The sequence below is a fragment of the Rhea americana genome, unplaced genomic scaffold (genome assembly GCF_003343005.1).
Source record: "Rhea americana isolate MKP2758 unplaced genomic scaffold, rheAme1 scaffold_362, whole genome shotgun sequence".
Taxonomy (NCBI): Eukaryota; Metazoa; Chordata; class Aves; order Rheiformes; family Rheidae; genus Rhea; species Rhea americana.
The window spans coordinates 32,639-45,151 of NW_028186493.1; the positions used below are offsets into that span (position 1 = coordinate 32,639).

At 51.6% G+C, this 12,513-nt stretch overlaps 1 protein-coding gene and 1 long non-coding RNA gene across 2 annotated transcripts; one reads left to right on the forward strand and one right to left on the reverse strand.

Moving 5' to 3' along the window:
* The first annotated feature begins 4,818 nt into the window (after window positions 1-4,818).
* On the forward strand, window positions 4,819-5,703 carry LOC146591696 (uncharacterized). Its single transcript, XR_014896741.1, has 3 exons — window positions 4,819-4,839; window positions 4,956-4,986; window positions 5,235-5,703. It is a non-coding gene; the product is annotated as an uncharacterized LOC146591696 (long non-coding RNA).
* A 3,996-nt stretch (window positions 5,704-9,699) lies between these two features.
* Window positions 9,700-12,513, reverse strand: LOC146591697 (uncharacterized; the record flags this gene model as incomplete). The annotated part of the gene is made up of 1 exon (XM_085312397.1): window positions 9,700-12,513. A coding segment is annotated over one exon (960 nt), but the record flags the coding sequence as incomplete, so codon positions are not given.

The window sequence follows — 12,513 nt, forward strand, 5'->3', positions numbered from 1 at the left end:
GCCTCCAGGCCCCGCCCCCCCGCTGTATCCCGCCCCACGCCGGGAGCAGAGTCGATGCCCGAGGGGAAAGGTGGGCGCGGGAGTCCGCGGCAGCGGGACACCCGGCACGGCCGCAGGCTGCGGCTCACAGCCTGGCAGAAAAGGAGGCGATTTCCCCGGCAGCCCAGTCACTGCCCGACGACCAGAACAGCGTTTATTCACGTCGCTTCCCAGCGCGCCGCAGGCCGTGCAAGCCGGCGCTGGAGCGCGGTGGCCGCCCGGGCCGCGTCCCTCCGTCCCCCGGCTCGGCCGGGAGACCTGGCRCCCGCGCAGTGGCTCTGGGCCTCCGGAGCAGCCCCTCCGCGTGACCCGCTCGCGCAGCCCTCCCTGCCCACCCGCAGCGCGCTGGGCTGCCGCTCGCCTCCGTGCCAGCACGCTCGAAGCACGCATGGCAGGCGGCGGCGACCATGGCCACCGGGGCGACAAGCTCCTGGAAGTCGCGCTCCACGTCACCATCGCTGTCGAGCGCCTCTGAGACCCTGTCGACGGTCTCTCAGGTCCACGTGGAAAGTGGAGCTCAGGCATCCTTCTCCCCACTATAGAAACCGTTTAGCAACAGTGACCCAAGCTGCAACATAATTTGGCTTGGGGGAAAAAAAATGTAAATCTCAGTTGCTAGCCAAGACTCCTTTACGGCTTGTACTCGCCATGGGTGGTGGTAATGCTTTCTGCAGGCCACCAAACAGCCCAGCAGGGCAGGAGAAAGAGCAGGCAACTGGCAGCAGGGGTAGCTGGTGTCGGCTGGCTCCCAGACAGCTCCCAGAGGCGCAGAGCCAGCAAGCAGTTGATAAACACAGAGAAGATGCTGAACGAAGCAGGTTTTCGTGGTGGTTCATTGCCCAGCGAAGCTGTATGCCGAGAAGAAGATGGGAAGAGCTGAAGTCAAAGCTGTGCGCTGTTACTGATGTGGCATTGTCACCCTCTTCACTGCAGCACAGGGCAGATATCTGCAATTTTTCTTAGGACTTTATTGAATTTCAGAATCAGTGCAGCGCGCTCCTGCTTCTTGTCCTGCTTCTTGCCCTGCTTCTTGTCCAGGTTCAAATCCTTGCAAATACTGCTCTTCTGGCTTGGGTCCCCTCGGACCTGGCCCATGACAAGTCACGGAGGCCTGGGCTTGGGAGCCAGCACTGATCTGCACTTTCAGATTTACCCCTTCCAGGGCTCCCCAAAGGGCTGCTCTTGTTATCTGAAAATTCACGGTCCTGATCTTTCCAAAGGAGACTGTAACTGCAGGACTCCTTTCCTCAGGGGCACCCCTTTCTCGCCAGAGCTTTGCACTGATGTATTTAAAGAAACAGATGGTTTCACATGACCCAATGCCGAGCACAATGCTTCAAGGCTTTGCTTGTCTCCCTCTCCCCAGCAAAGCACAATGTGGGCTCTTCATAGCGCGCACAGGGAGAAAAACCAGTGTATTTGATTTTTGTCTCTCTGGTGTTGTGGCACCAGGCTCTGCCAGACTGTGAGACAAAGGCTGGCAGTCATTGAACTGAGCGAGAAAAGTAATGAAAGCAGAGGAATTTGAGTAGGAGGGGGAAGAAGATGTTTCTAGCTTGATGGGGGCTGCGCTCATGGTCCCAGGGCGCAGAGCACCCTTGAAGAGATCGGGCCACTGTAGATCTGCCGGCTTGGTGCCATGGTCACTGGGGCTGTTTCTGAACCCAGAAACGCAGCAGCTGGGGATTAGCTGGGGCCCTTGCAGGAAGCCTCAAAGGAGCCTCTAAGAGCTGAAGCACCAGAACACATCTGGGAGTCAGATAGGTGCCTATCAAAGACAGTGGGGAGATATGGAGCATAATCAATTCAGTGCCCCACATGAAGGTTTGAAATGCCCGGGGTGGGGGTGGGGGGATCTGCCCCAGGAAGGACCTGCTGGGCTTCGTGTCATCTCTGCTACCCCTCTGCAGATGTTCCCTGTGCCTGTATCTTAGCAAGAGCAGAGACTAGGCATGGTCCATGGGAGGAGCAGGGGATCTCTGCTGTCAACAAAGATTTGCAAGGTTAGGAGCTGAAGATGGTGCCTCCCTGTCAGGAACCACAAATAGAAATAGCTGTATGTCCATTTTCATCTCATAAATTCTGGGCTTGCTCTGGCTCCCTGCCATGTCCCCCACAGGCCCTTCAAATAGCTGGTGCCCAGCCTCCCAGCACAAACCCACACTTGGGTTTTGCAGAGGAGCAGCTCTGGACCATGCTGTCAGCCAGATGCTGTGTCCTTGGCAGTTTTTGAGACCCTTTAGGAAAAGACCCAATAGCACTACTACTACTGCGACAAGTTCTCTGAGGTTGAAATACATGGGATGCTCTCGTTCATCTTGCCTTGAACTTAAGTGTATTGCTGGCTAAACTCAGCTGAAACAAGAAGACACTATTCTTTTAAGTAAGTAAGTTAATTAGAAAAATATGTATTCCCCATGAAACCTGTTCAGAGCTAAGCAACGGTCTGCGACACCTCTCTGATCCCCAGTATAGACAGCATCCATGACAGGAGAGGGCTGCAGAGTGCAAAGGGAAGTGCAAAGGGAAGAGAAGGTGGAGCAGGGTGCTGAACACTTACCCAGGCTGCTTGGGTCCAAATTACAGTGGTAGCAACAGAGCAAGAGAGAGATCACACATTTTCAGCTGCTCCTAAAACATACGTGTTTCCAGCTCTCAGCGACCGTCTCAGGTCTGTCTTCGCTCAAAGCAGAGAAAGTCTTATTTAGTCCTTGTTTTGCCGATGCTCTTTGATCAAATCCCTTTTGATACATATGAGACCATGTCCCATGGTTTTAAGGTACCCCTGCACTTTTTAGTCCAGCATTAAGCACATGTTTCAAGGCACGTATGATCTTCAGCCAAGCATTGACCATGCTTTCTGAGGTCTCATAATGTCCCCAGGTAAAGGTATGACAGCTACTAAAACTGGGCAATAAAGTCAGGCAATTATTAAAAATACAGCAGTTTTGGAACAAYCAGGTTTTCTAAATCTCTTGATTATACAGAGAGAAAAATAAAATCAAATGGTTCATTTTCCATCTTTGCCTTTTATAGACAGTTATTGTCATTAATTGTCTAAAAATTTTGGTAGCCACAGGGAACTGCACATCTCTACGTGGAACCCATCTTGTGATATTCATTAAGAGATAATAATTCTGCCTATTGAGCCCCAAATATAACACCTGTATCCATTTAAACTGTGTAAGAGAAGCAGCACAGCTCTCCCTAGTGAGGACCTGCTGAATGAGAGTGGAAGTGTTTCTAGGCACAAGTCAAAGGCACTATCCTACATAATGATGTCTATGGGAAGGACACCAGAAATCATCCAGAAAAAAATATTTGTATCCTCCTTGAATAAGCTCTGAGGCTCTGCAGGACAAGCAGCTGTTTGCTAGCAGAGGAGCTTTTTAAACTCAACTTGCAATAAATATGTGTAACAGGTAGTATCTCATAGGCATGTTTCTGCCTGGGAGTGCTAATGGATGTCATATTTGGGAGCAGTGCTTGTATCTCTGTAGTTCCCAGGCCCAGGAACCGCTCTGCCGGATACTGTGCAGACACAGACAGTCCCTGACCCAATGCCTTGAAGTCAAGGCTGGATTTTAAACTCAACTACTCGTGGCTATGAATTTGCATTTCTACCTAAACCCTCCCAGTTTCTTCTTTATGTGGGCTCACCTCTGCAGAATAAAGGGCTCCAGGTCCCTCTGAAAGGCATTTGGGAGCAGATTTTATTGCCAAATTCAAGAAAGTGATCATTGAAATCCCACCCAGCACACAGCAAGGAAATTTCAGCATCTTTGCCTCATGTGCTCATGTGCGGKTTTTTTATAGAGGCTCTTATAAAAACTCTATCTTTCTTGGCAGGGATAGATAAGACATAAAAAGCTTTTCTGTAGGGGAAGAGGAAAGGGAAATTCATCCCTGCTGTGGTGAAGTCAGAATGGGCACTTTCAGCACCTCTGTGGAGGTGAGAGTGATGGCGGTATTCACATTAGATGTCCCGGGCCCTGTCCTGCGGGCACTGCAGCCCCACACCCTGCGGCGGCACTCCTCTCCCGGGATCCTGCACCCATGCCAGCCATGAACAGCGAGACACCTGACTCATCCTATCAGCTGACACCAGGCGGTGGAAACCACCACCCTTCCTCACCCCATCCCTGACCGTGTTATTTACGAGGCTGGGCAGACTTTGTGCCCAGGCTCATGGATATTTTCCTGCATCTCCATGGTTACAGCACCTGCAAAACACAAGGACATTTTTTATGGGTATCATCAACCCTGCCCTCAATATCCCTCCTTGCATGGGCGGGGCCACCTATTTAAAGGGTGCTGGAGGGCTGGTCCTACCACCCCAGGGAGAGCAGTGCCAGGACAGCGATCAGGGCTGCTGCTGGGAGAGGGTGCGGTTCCTCTCTACTTGCCAAAGCGGAGGTTTGAGCTTTTGCATTTATGCCAAATGGGGCTGACAACTGCATTGCACACGTCGGAGGGGCTATGCATGGTCTTCAGAAAGCTCTACTGCAGCCGCGCAGCAGGGTTGGGGCCCACCATTAGGACCCTGCTGTGTCTAGCAGGCCCTGAGCCAAGGCGGGTTGGAGACAGCCCCGGCTCAGCGACTGAACACAAAGTGCTTGCTGTGTTTGTATTTGCTGGGTTGTTTGGCACTCAAGCGGATGGGGCAGCTGCGAGGATCTGTAGTGGGCTGAGAGCCCTCGGGAAATGGGTGTCTGTGCTTGGTGGCAGGTTTGGAGGCAGATGAGCCAGGTCCTGGCTGCTTACACAGGATGACATCACCATGCCCACACTCTGCAGAGGGTCAGGGGCTGAAGGGGGGCAGGGCTACTCGGGTGGGTGATGGGTCCCACAGGATACACTGCACCGTGGCCTTGGGTTACGAGAGAGGCCATTAATGGCGTGTCCTTCCCTTGCAGCTCTGGGAGAGGATGTCGAGCCACCACCCAGGTAAGGGGGCTCAGTGGGGCCAGGGTAGAGCCGCAGGCACCGCCAGGTCCTCGTGACCCTGGGAGCCGTTCAGTGCCATTGCTGCTGGAACCCAAAGGACCAAGGCCAGGCTACCCCTCCCCCCTCCTCCCATACAATGCACCCCATGCTGCTCCCCTAATGGGATCACATGGCCCCATGGTCATCAGTTATGCAGAGAGGGCTCCAGGGCCTCGCCACACTCCCTGACATGTCCCATCTTCCTGCAGGGCCACATGGAGGGCCACCACTGCCGCACCATGGGCCAGCCATTCCGGGGGRCCCGGGCTGCTTGGGGCCAGGACACTCGCCTCCACCTCATGGTCACCCCGGTCCCCACCCGCCATGCCATCACCTGCCGGGTCCTCACCCGCCAGGTCATCACCCACCTGGTCCTCACCCACCAGGTCCCCACCCACCGGGTCCACCGCATGGACATCACTGCTAGGCACTGAACCACCATGAAGACCTGTTTTGGTGCGTGTCCAGCTTTATCGGCCACCTGCTCATCCTGCACTTCCAGGAGCAATCAGGGAGAGACGTTGCCTGCTGCCCTGCAGCTCCCCCTTCTCTGCAGGCTGCTCGGCTGCCTGCATAAAGCATTGCCTCCATCTGATCTGTGCACAGCCTTGCAAAAGAGTCTCTGCCRGAAACTGAGGCTTATGGCTTTTTCTTTTCAATAAAAGTCCATTTAACGCCTGTGCTTGGGCCAAATTATTTCTGTAGTGGGCAGAAAGGACTTCTGAGCTACACTTCCCATGCAGACATGACCAGACAGGCATGGGGGCTCCTGCAGCCCCTGCCCTCCCAGCTTACCACTGCAAGCCATGTTACTGCACATACAGCCACTGACGAGCTGGTGGGATGGGGCTGCTGACATCTCCCCTCCAACTTCCTCCTCAGGGCATAGCCATCCCCAACAACACCCCCCTAGCTGAGGTTGGAAACTGCCAAGAATGGGGCTTCCCCATCTCTGGACACCTCTGACAGGGGCAGGGTATCCATATGTCCCTCCAGCACCTCCACCTGCCCTCCAGCTGCCCACCTGCATGCAAGGGGTACAAGTGCCATCAGCCTGGTCTGGACCACCCAGCAAGGAGAACGTGGGTCTCAGAGTGCTCACAGGAACTGTTTTTAGTGCAGACCAGTGCAACTGCCTTTGCCAGAAAGGGAGTGGGAGAGGAGCAGATACTCTGATGGAAAAGGAACCACCATTCCTTGGGTGGCTGCATCTGTGGGGCTGGGTGAGCACAGAGGGCTTGGAGCTAGGGGAGAGGGCTGGGAATGGGAGAGGAAAATCAGTGGACTTAGACATTGGATTGGCTGGTTACTGTTTTGCAAACAGTGTTTGCAAAACGCTGCTTAGGCTGCAACAATCTCATCCTGACAGCTTTGCAAGCCCATCAAGGAACACCTGCCTGTCCCATCCCCACCCCACCCCCAGTAAGGCTGACACTGGGGCCCAGCATGTGCCCATGACCATGCTCCCAAAAGGGTCACAGTTGCTGCTGAGATGGAGTCAGTTCCTGGCCAGGTGACAGCCATGTGAAAGCACATTTTATAGTCCAAACCCACCTGGCTTTTGAAGGCACACCCATTGCTTTGGCACTGTCCCCATAAAAAATATCCACCAGGAAGGCAGTGCTGCTGCTAGTAACTTGGTCTTTCGGCCRTTGGCAGCCTGCTGCAGGCACAGCGGGGGCTACAAGGGTGATGCTGCCAGCCCCATCGCAGGGATGCACTGCAAAAGCCACCAGCACAAGCTGCAGCTTGGCAAATCCCCATCGTGTACAAGCAACTAAGCAGAGGGTGGTGCAGCCCTGGCATGGGACCCCTGGAGGCTGGGGGGCTTCAGGCTGCCCCYGTGTGCCTGCTGCGGGGTGCCCCTGCCCGGGACAGGGCTTGGGGCAGGAAACCCCCCAGCAGCAGCTGCCCCAGCCACAGGCCGGCCGCCAGCCCAAGCATCCCTGCGTGTGTCCCCATACGGCGCGGCGCTACCWGGGGCCCCGGCTCCCTGCCCCTGGCATAAGAAGCTGCCGGCTGAACCCAGGCGCTCCTGCGCTGCCCGGGCTGAGGCACCYGCTGCCTCGCTCCCGCCGCAGGGCCGCGGCCACGTCCGAGCTGGAGAAGGCCATGCTGGCCCTCATCGAGGCTTTCCACCGGTACTCAGGGAAGGAGGGAAGCAAGCACAAGCTGAAGAAAGCAGAGCTGAAGGAGCTCCTCAGCAACGAGCTGCCCCACTTCCTGGGCTGCTGCAGCGCCTGGCGACCTCCTCCGTGACTCGCTGCCTCCTACCGGCGCGAGCCGCAGCCGGCTGTCCCGCTGCCCCCGGACTCCCGCGCCCGCCTTTCCCCTCGGGCATCAACCCTGCATCCGGCACAGGGCCCCCAGGACCCAGCCCCTTTGTCCAGTGCAAAGAGGTCTCTCTCTGGCATAACTCCGGCTGGCCAAATTCTCCAGCGCTGTCCAGTCCGTTCAGCTGGGAGGCCAAACAAGCGCAGCTCAGCCAGACTGGCTACCCTTCAGGACACGTCCGTGCTGATGTGGTTGTCCTTGGGCTTCACACTGATGAGTCTATGTAGGGCAGATGAAGCTCTCATGAATCTTGTCTTGAGCCTGAGCCTGAATTCAGCAGATGTTGCCGCACAAGGAGCTACAGGTGAGCCTACCTGGAAGGTCTCTAAATCTCACCTGCCTTTTTCCATGGCTGAGGAATCCTTCCTCAAGGCTGAGCCTTTCCAGTGGCTCCACACAGCTTTGCAGTGGTCCTCAATGAAGAACTGAAGGTGTAACACATGGCGTGAGCCCTGGCAGAGCTGGTGAGACACAGGGCTGACTCCCTTCTCCTTTGGCTAGCAGTCAGAGCAGGAGCAGGCAGGGAAACACGTGCGAGTATTTATGCCAGTAAGGCTAGTACCATCTCAGGGACCCTATTGCTGGGACTTCCCAGCAGCTTTACCTTGCACTGGAGAAAGCGCAGCAGAGCTCCCTGGCCAGGGAGGAAGAGGGCTCGGCTTGGCTTCCTTCCAGTGAGCACCAAGACTGCTAGTGGTGCAGGAGGCAGTGCTCGGCCTCCTGGCACCTGAGCAATGTCCAAATCTCATGGTGGCTTTGGAGGGCAAAGACATCACAGCAGGGTTTGTAGGAGGCTCAAAGGGCTAAAGCAACTCCCAGCAGCAAGCCTAGATATATAAAGGTGCCAGTCCCGATGGCACTGGTTTTCAGGTTCCAGCAGGAGCAGACCCCTCTTCAGGCACGGAAGGTGAGTGGCTCATGAAATTATTAAATAATTCCTGGTTATGCCCCCATCACAGCCAAACCGTGAGCCTGCTGGATCTCTGAGGCATCAAAGCCTCACTGGCCATTTTTGAAGCCAGTGCTGGTTAGAAGGATCTGATATTGCCACAAACCCAGCAGAGCTCCGAAACGCCAGGTTTTTGTCTTTTGTGCAGACTCACGCATGACACCGTGGAAAAGTTAGTTTGTTACTGTGGAGCTCTGGAGTTACTCTGTGGGACCCCCAGGGCTCATCAGCAGCATTACAGCAGCAGAGTCTACTTCACGTTTGGACAGACATGGGAGCATTGCACTTTTGATAGCCCACAGAATAGGATGCAAATACCTTTCCCCACCAGGAAGAGACCAACTTACAGTGTATTAACTTCAAATGCCCTGTCAAGACTAGAACTACTTACCAATAATACTATACTGAAAGTTAGAAAGAGGAGAAAATATGGCAAAAGGAAGAACTTGAAGTGTTCACCAGACTCTAGATTAACTTCCAGCACTGAACAAGTGACATACAACAGAGTAGATTTGGGTCATGCACTGATAATTCAAAATGTTGTCATTACCTTTTGCTTTGGGCGATTAAAATATGCATTTTTAACTCCCTCCCCARATCTCAATGATAGGCAAAGTACATTTGTAAAAGGGAGCCCTCCCCCTGAATTGGACACAGAATCACCAGCAGTGGAGGAGCACTTACAGACCCCCACAAAAACGTTCTTCCAGAGAGAAGAGAATCTGATTTTATTGGAGTGCTGATTGTTGCTAACAGCCCATCGAAAAAATATTCACAGTCTTGTTAGTTGTTGATGGGATATGCATTCAGGCTGAGTCATGATCCATGACCCGAGTTTGTTCCCCCACCAGATATTAAAATCTAGAGCATTTGCCTAGCCTTACTTATTGCACTGTAACAGTCAGGGTATTAGAGCCTAATTTCATTTTTTCCATTCTGAAATATTCTTGGCACTAATTTTTAGCGTATAAATTCTGAATTCACCCTGCATCCCAAAGAGCATAGACTTCTCATCTCATGGAGAAGACAGCTGATAGAACAGGAAGCTACAAGAGCAAAAATGGAAGATGGGGGAAAAAAACATTAAGGATCGACGTGGAAAGAAGAAACATGGTCCTTAAAAGGCTTGTTTTGTGTTTTCTTGCCAGCAAAATTTTGATGCTGAGTGCAGACATGCTATGTTACAAGTACAGAAACAACCACTGTGTCACTATCATCTATATTTTGCAAAGAAAAATGCCAAAATAAAGAATTGTTATTTTGGAGTTACCTTTGCTAGTTAAGTTTTAAAAATCCTAGAAAAAAACAGTAAATACTTTTCAGTTCTGTAAGCAAATGTTTCAGTGCAGGTGGAGAACAGGTTTAGAAAAAAAGTATCCAGAGGAAAACACTGTGGTGTATATTATTTTAATAACATGTATCGAAATACAAAAAAAATAGAACTCTGCTTACATAGCACAGGCCTAACAGAACTGGAAATAAAACCCAGTGTGCCTGCTGCCTCCTAAATCGCACAATTGGTCACAAAACAAAATCTAAAGACTGTAGCAAAAATTTACATTAGACTTTGTCATGACAAGAAACTCTGGCTTAGAAACATCTCATGTGAAATATCTGACCATGTAAATATTACAGGTATATTAACCAGCTGGATATAAACATCAATTTTATATAACTTAAAGAGTTTTATCTTAGTATATGCAGCATCCAGTAAATTCTGAAGTGCAAAAAGAGAATTATTCATTGCAGTTTTGTTACCTGTAAATTAGTTACTAGATAGAATTCAGCTATCATGATTTCTGACCAGATACACTGCAATATTTTAAATGTGCAAGCTTTCAGAAAATTCTTTTTCTGCCTTAAACTATATAGTTGTGAATACACTAGATAAATCAGAACCAAGTGCCTTTCCTAAAAGATCCTTAAAGTGCAAAATATGTGTTTTCACACAATGGCAGGAAAATATAGTTTAAAAAAGTCAAGAACTCAATGCAGAAAATTGGGAACGTGTACTTAAAATGAACTCATTGATTCCTTTTTTTTTCTGCTTTAATGAATTCCTGGGTAACAATAAGCGATAAAGGCTTAAAGTAGCCTCATAGTACTGTTAAAATGACATAAAGCTTAGAAAATTCGGTGCAAAGTGCTGGCTCACAAAGAACATTGCTGCGATAAAGGCAGCTTTTGTCTATTTTAGAAAGATATTTACTACTCACTTAAGTCTGACCTAACACATCAGGATAAATTCAAAATATTCTGATCTGACAGCAATCGTTTCATGGTATCCCATGTCATTCCCTCAATATGACAACTGGCTAGCTAACCAATTACAGCAATTTGTTAATTCAGAAGAAGGCAGGGTTTAGAATTCCTTCGTTACCACAATTTACATTCCAAAAAGATCAGTTCAAAAAAAATCATTCTTGCAGCTTTACTACAAGTTGGCATTTTGAATGCTAAACTCATTTAAATTAAGATATATTACAGATTTTTGACACTTGCCCTCATTAGTTTTGAGTAAGGTGAATAAAGTTGCTCTTTGGCAACATCACAGTAAAACGTGCTGTGCCTTAGAATTATTTCATACACAGCGTTATCTGGATATTAAGTACAATGCATTGCTGCAATGAACACTGAGAAAAAGGGAAAAGGCTCAAAGATGCTATCCTCTGGCTATTTACAGTGCGTTTAAAAACAAATTGCGCTTTACAGGATAAATTCCTGCTTACTTCTTAAACCCACTGTTGGCACCAGGCCAAAAAAAGGTAGTACAAATCCATTTTCTGTAGGTGCGCCTCCCACCCCCCATCTTCCACAAAATCTTCACTTTCATTTAAAAGACTACAACTTAATTTGCTTCTCGTGTATAAAGAAATATTTTTTCCAACCTCCATAAAAGCAGCTGTTTTGGTTGCTCAGGAACCTCTGGAAATCTACCTTAGAAAACACCACTCACGTACAACAAAACCACCAGAACTCTCGAACTGTATGAAATTCCTCTGCAACCACAGAGCCCGGCACGTGACGCCGACCACCGGGAGCATCAGCAAATAGGCAGTTATCTGCTATGCCAAAGAGAAGCGTTCGCATTGCATCGCTAGTCAGGAAAGTGATTCTGTTTGGGAACGCTCTCTGGAGTAACGCTGCTGCGGCACATCCTTTCCTTTCATGAAAATCAAGCCAGCCGCTCTTCCTCCTGTGGCCACAGCGAGGACGACAACAAACAGTCCTCATTTTAGTGACTTTTACTGCCTTTCCTCCTGTTCGTGCTTTGGATCAGCCTGGTGAGGCTGCTCAAGGCTGCTGTCGAGGTCCTCCTGGTGCTGCTGTTTCTGTTCCCGCCTTTTCCTTTCAGCCAATGCTTTTGCCCGGGTAGTCACTGACCTGGGCCTAGCATCAGGTCTCTCTTCGTCCTGTTGGTGCTTTTTACAGTGTTTCTCGAAGGTGGAAATTTTGGCGTATGTTCGGTTGCAAACCAGACAGTGGTAGGGCCGCTCCCCACTGTGCGTCCGCATATGCAGCTGGAGGTAAGAGGACCTGGAAAAGGCACGGCTGCAGACCGAGCAGCAGTGGGGCTCGCGTGCCTCGTGAGTCTTCAGGTGCTGCTTCAGGGACGACGCCTGCTTGAAGGCCTTCCCGCAGGTGGAGCACTTAAAGTTCCTCTCGCCGGACTCGAGGAGCTGGTGYGACACGAGGTGTGCGGAGGAGCGGAAGTTCTTCCCGCACCTGTCGCACTTGTAGGGCCTCTCCCCAGTGTGCAGGCGGACGTGGAGGACCAGCCCAGCCTTCTGCGTGAAGGCCTTCTCGCACTGCGTGCACTTGAAGGGCCTCTCGCCTGTGTGCACACGCCGGTGCGTCTTGAGGTGCGACGCCCGCCCGAAGTGCTTGCCGCAGTCCTCGCACTTGAAGGGCCGCTCGCCGGTGTGGATGGCCTTGTGGCGCACCAGGTGGGAGGACTGGAGGAAGAGCTTCCCACACACGGGGCACTGGTACCTGCGCTCGCCTGTGTGGGAGCGGAGGTGCAGGGCGAGGTGCGAGGAGGAGATGAAGGCCTTGCCGCAGAGCGGGCAGGCGTGGGGGCGCTCGCCAGTGTGCGTGCGCTTGTGCAGGACAAGCCCCGAGGACAGGGCGAAGGCCTTGGCGCACACCGGGCACCGGTAAGGCTTCTCGCCGGTGTGCACGCGGCGGTGCTTGGCGAGGGCGGC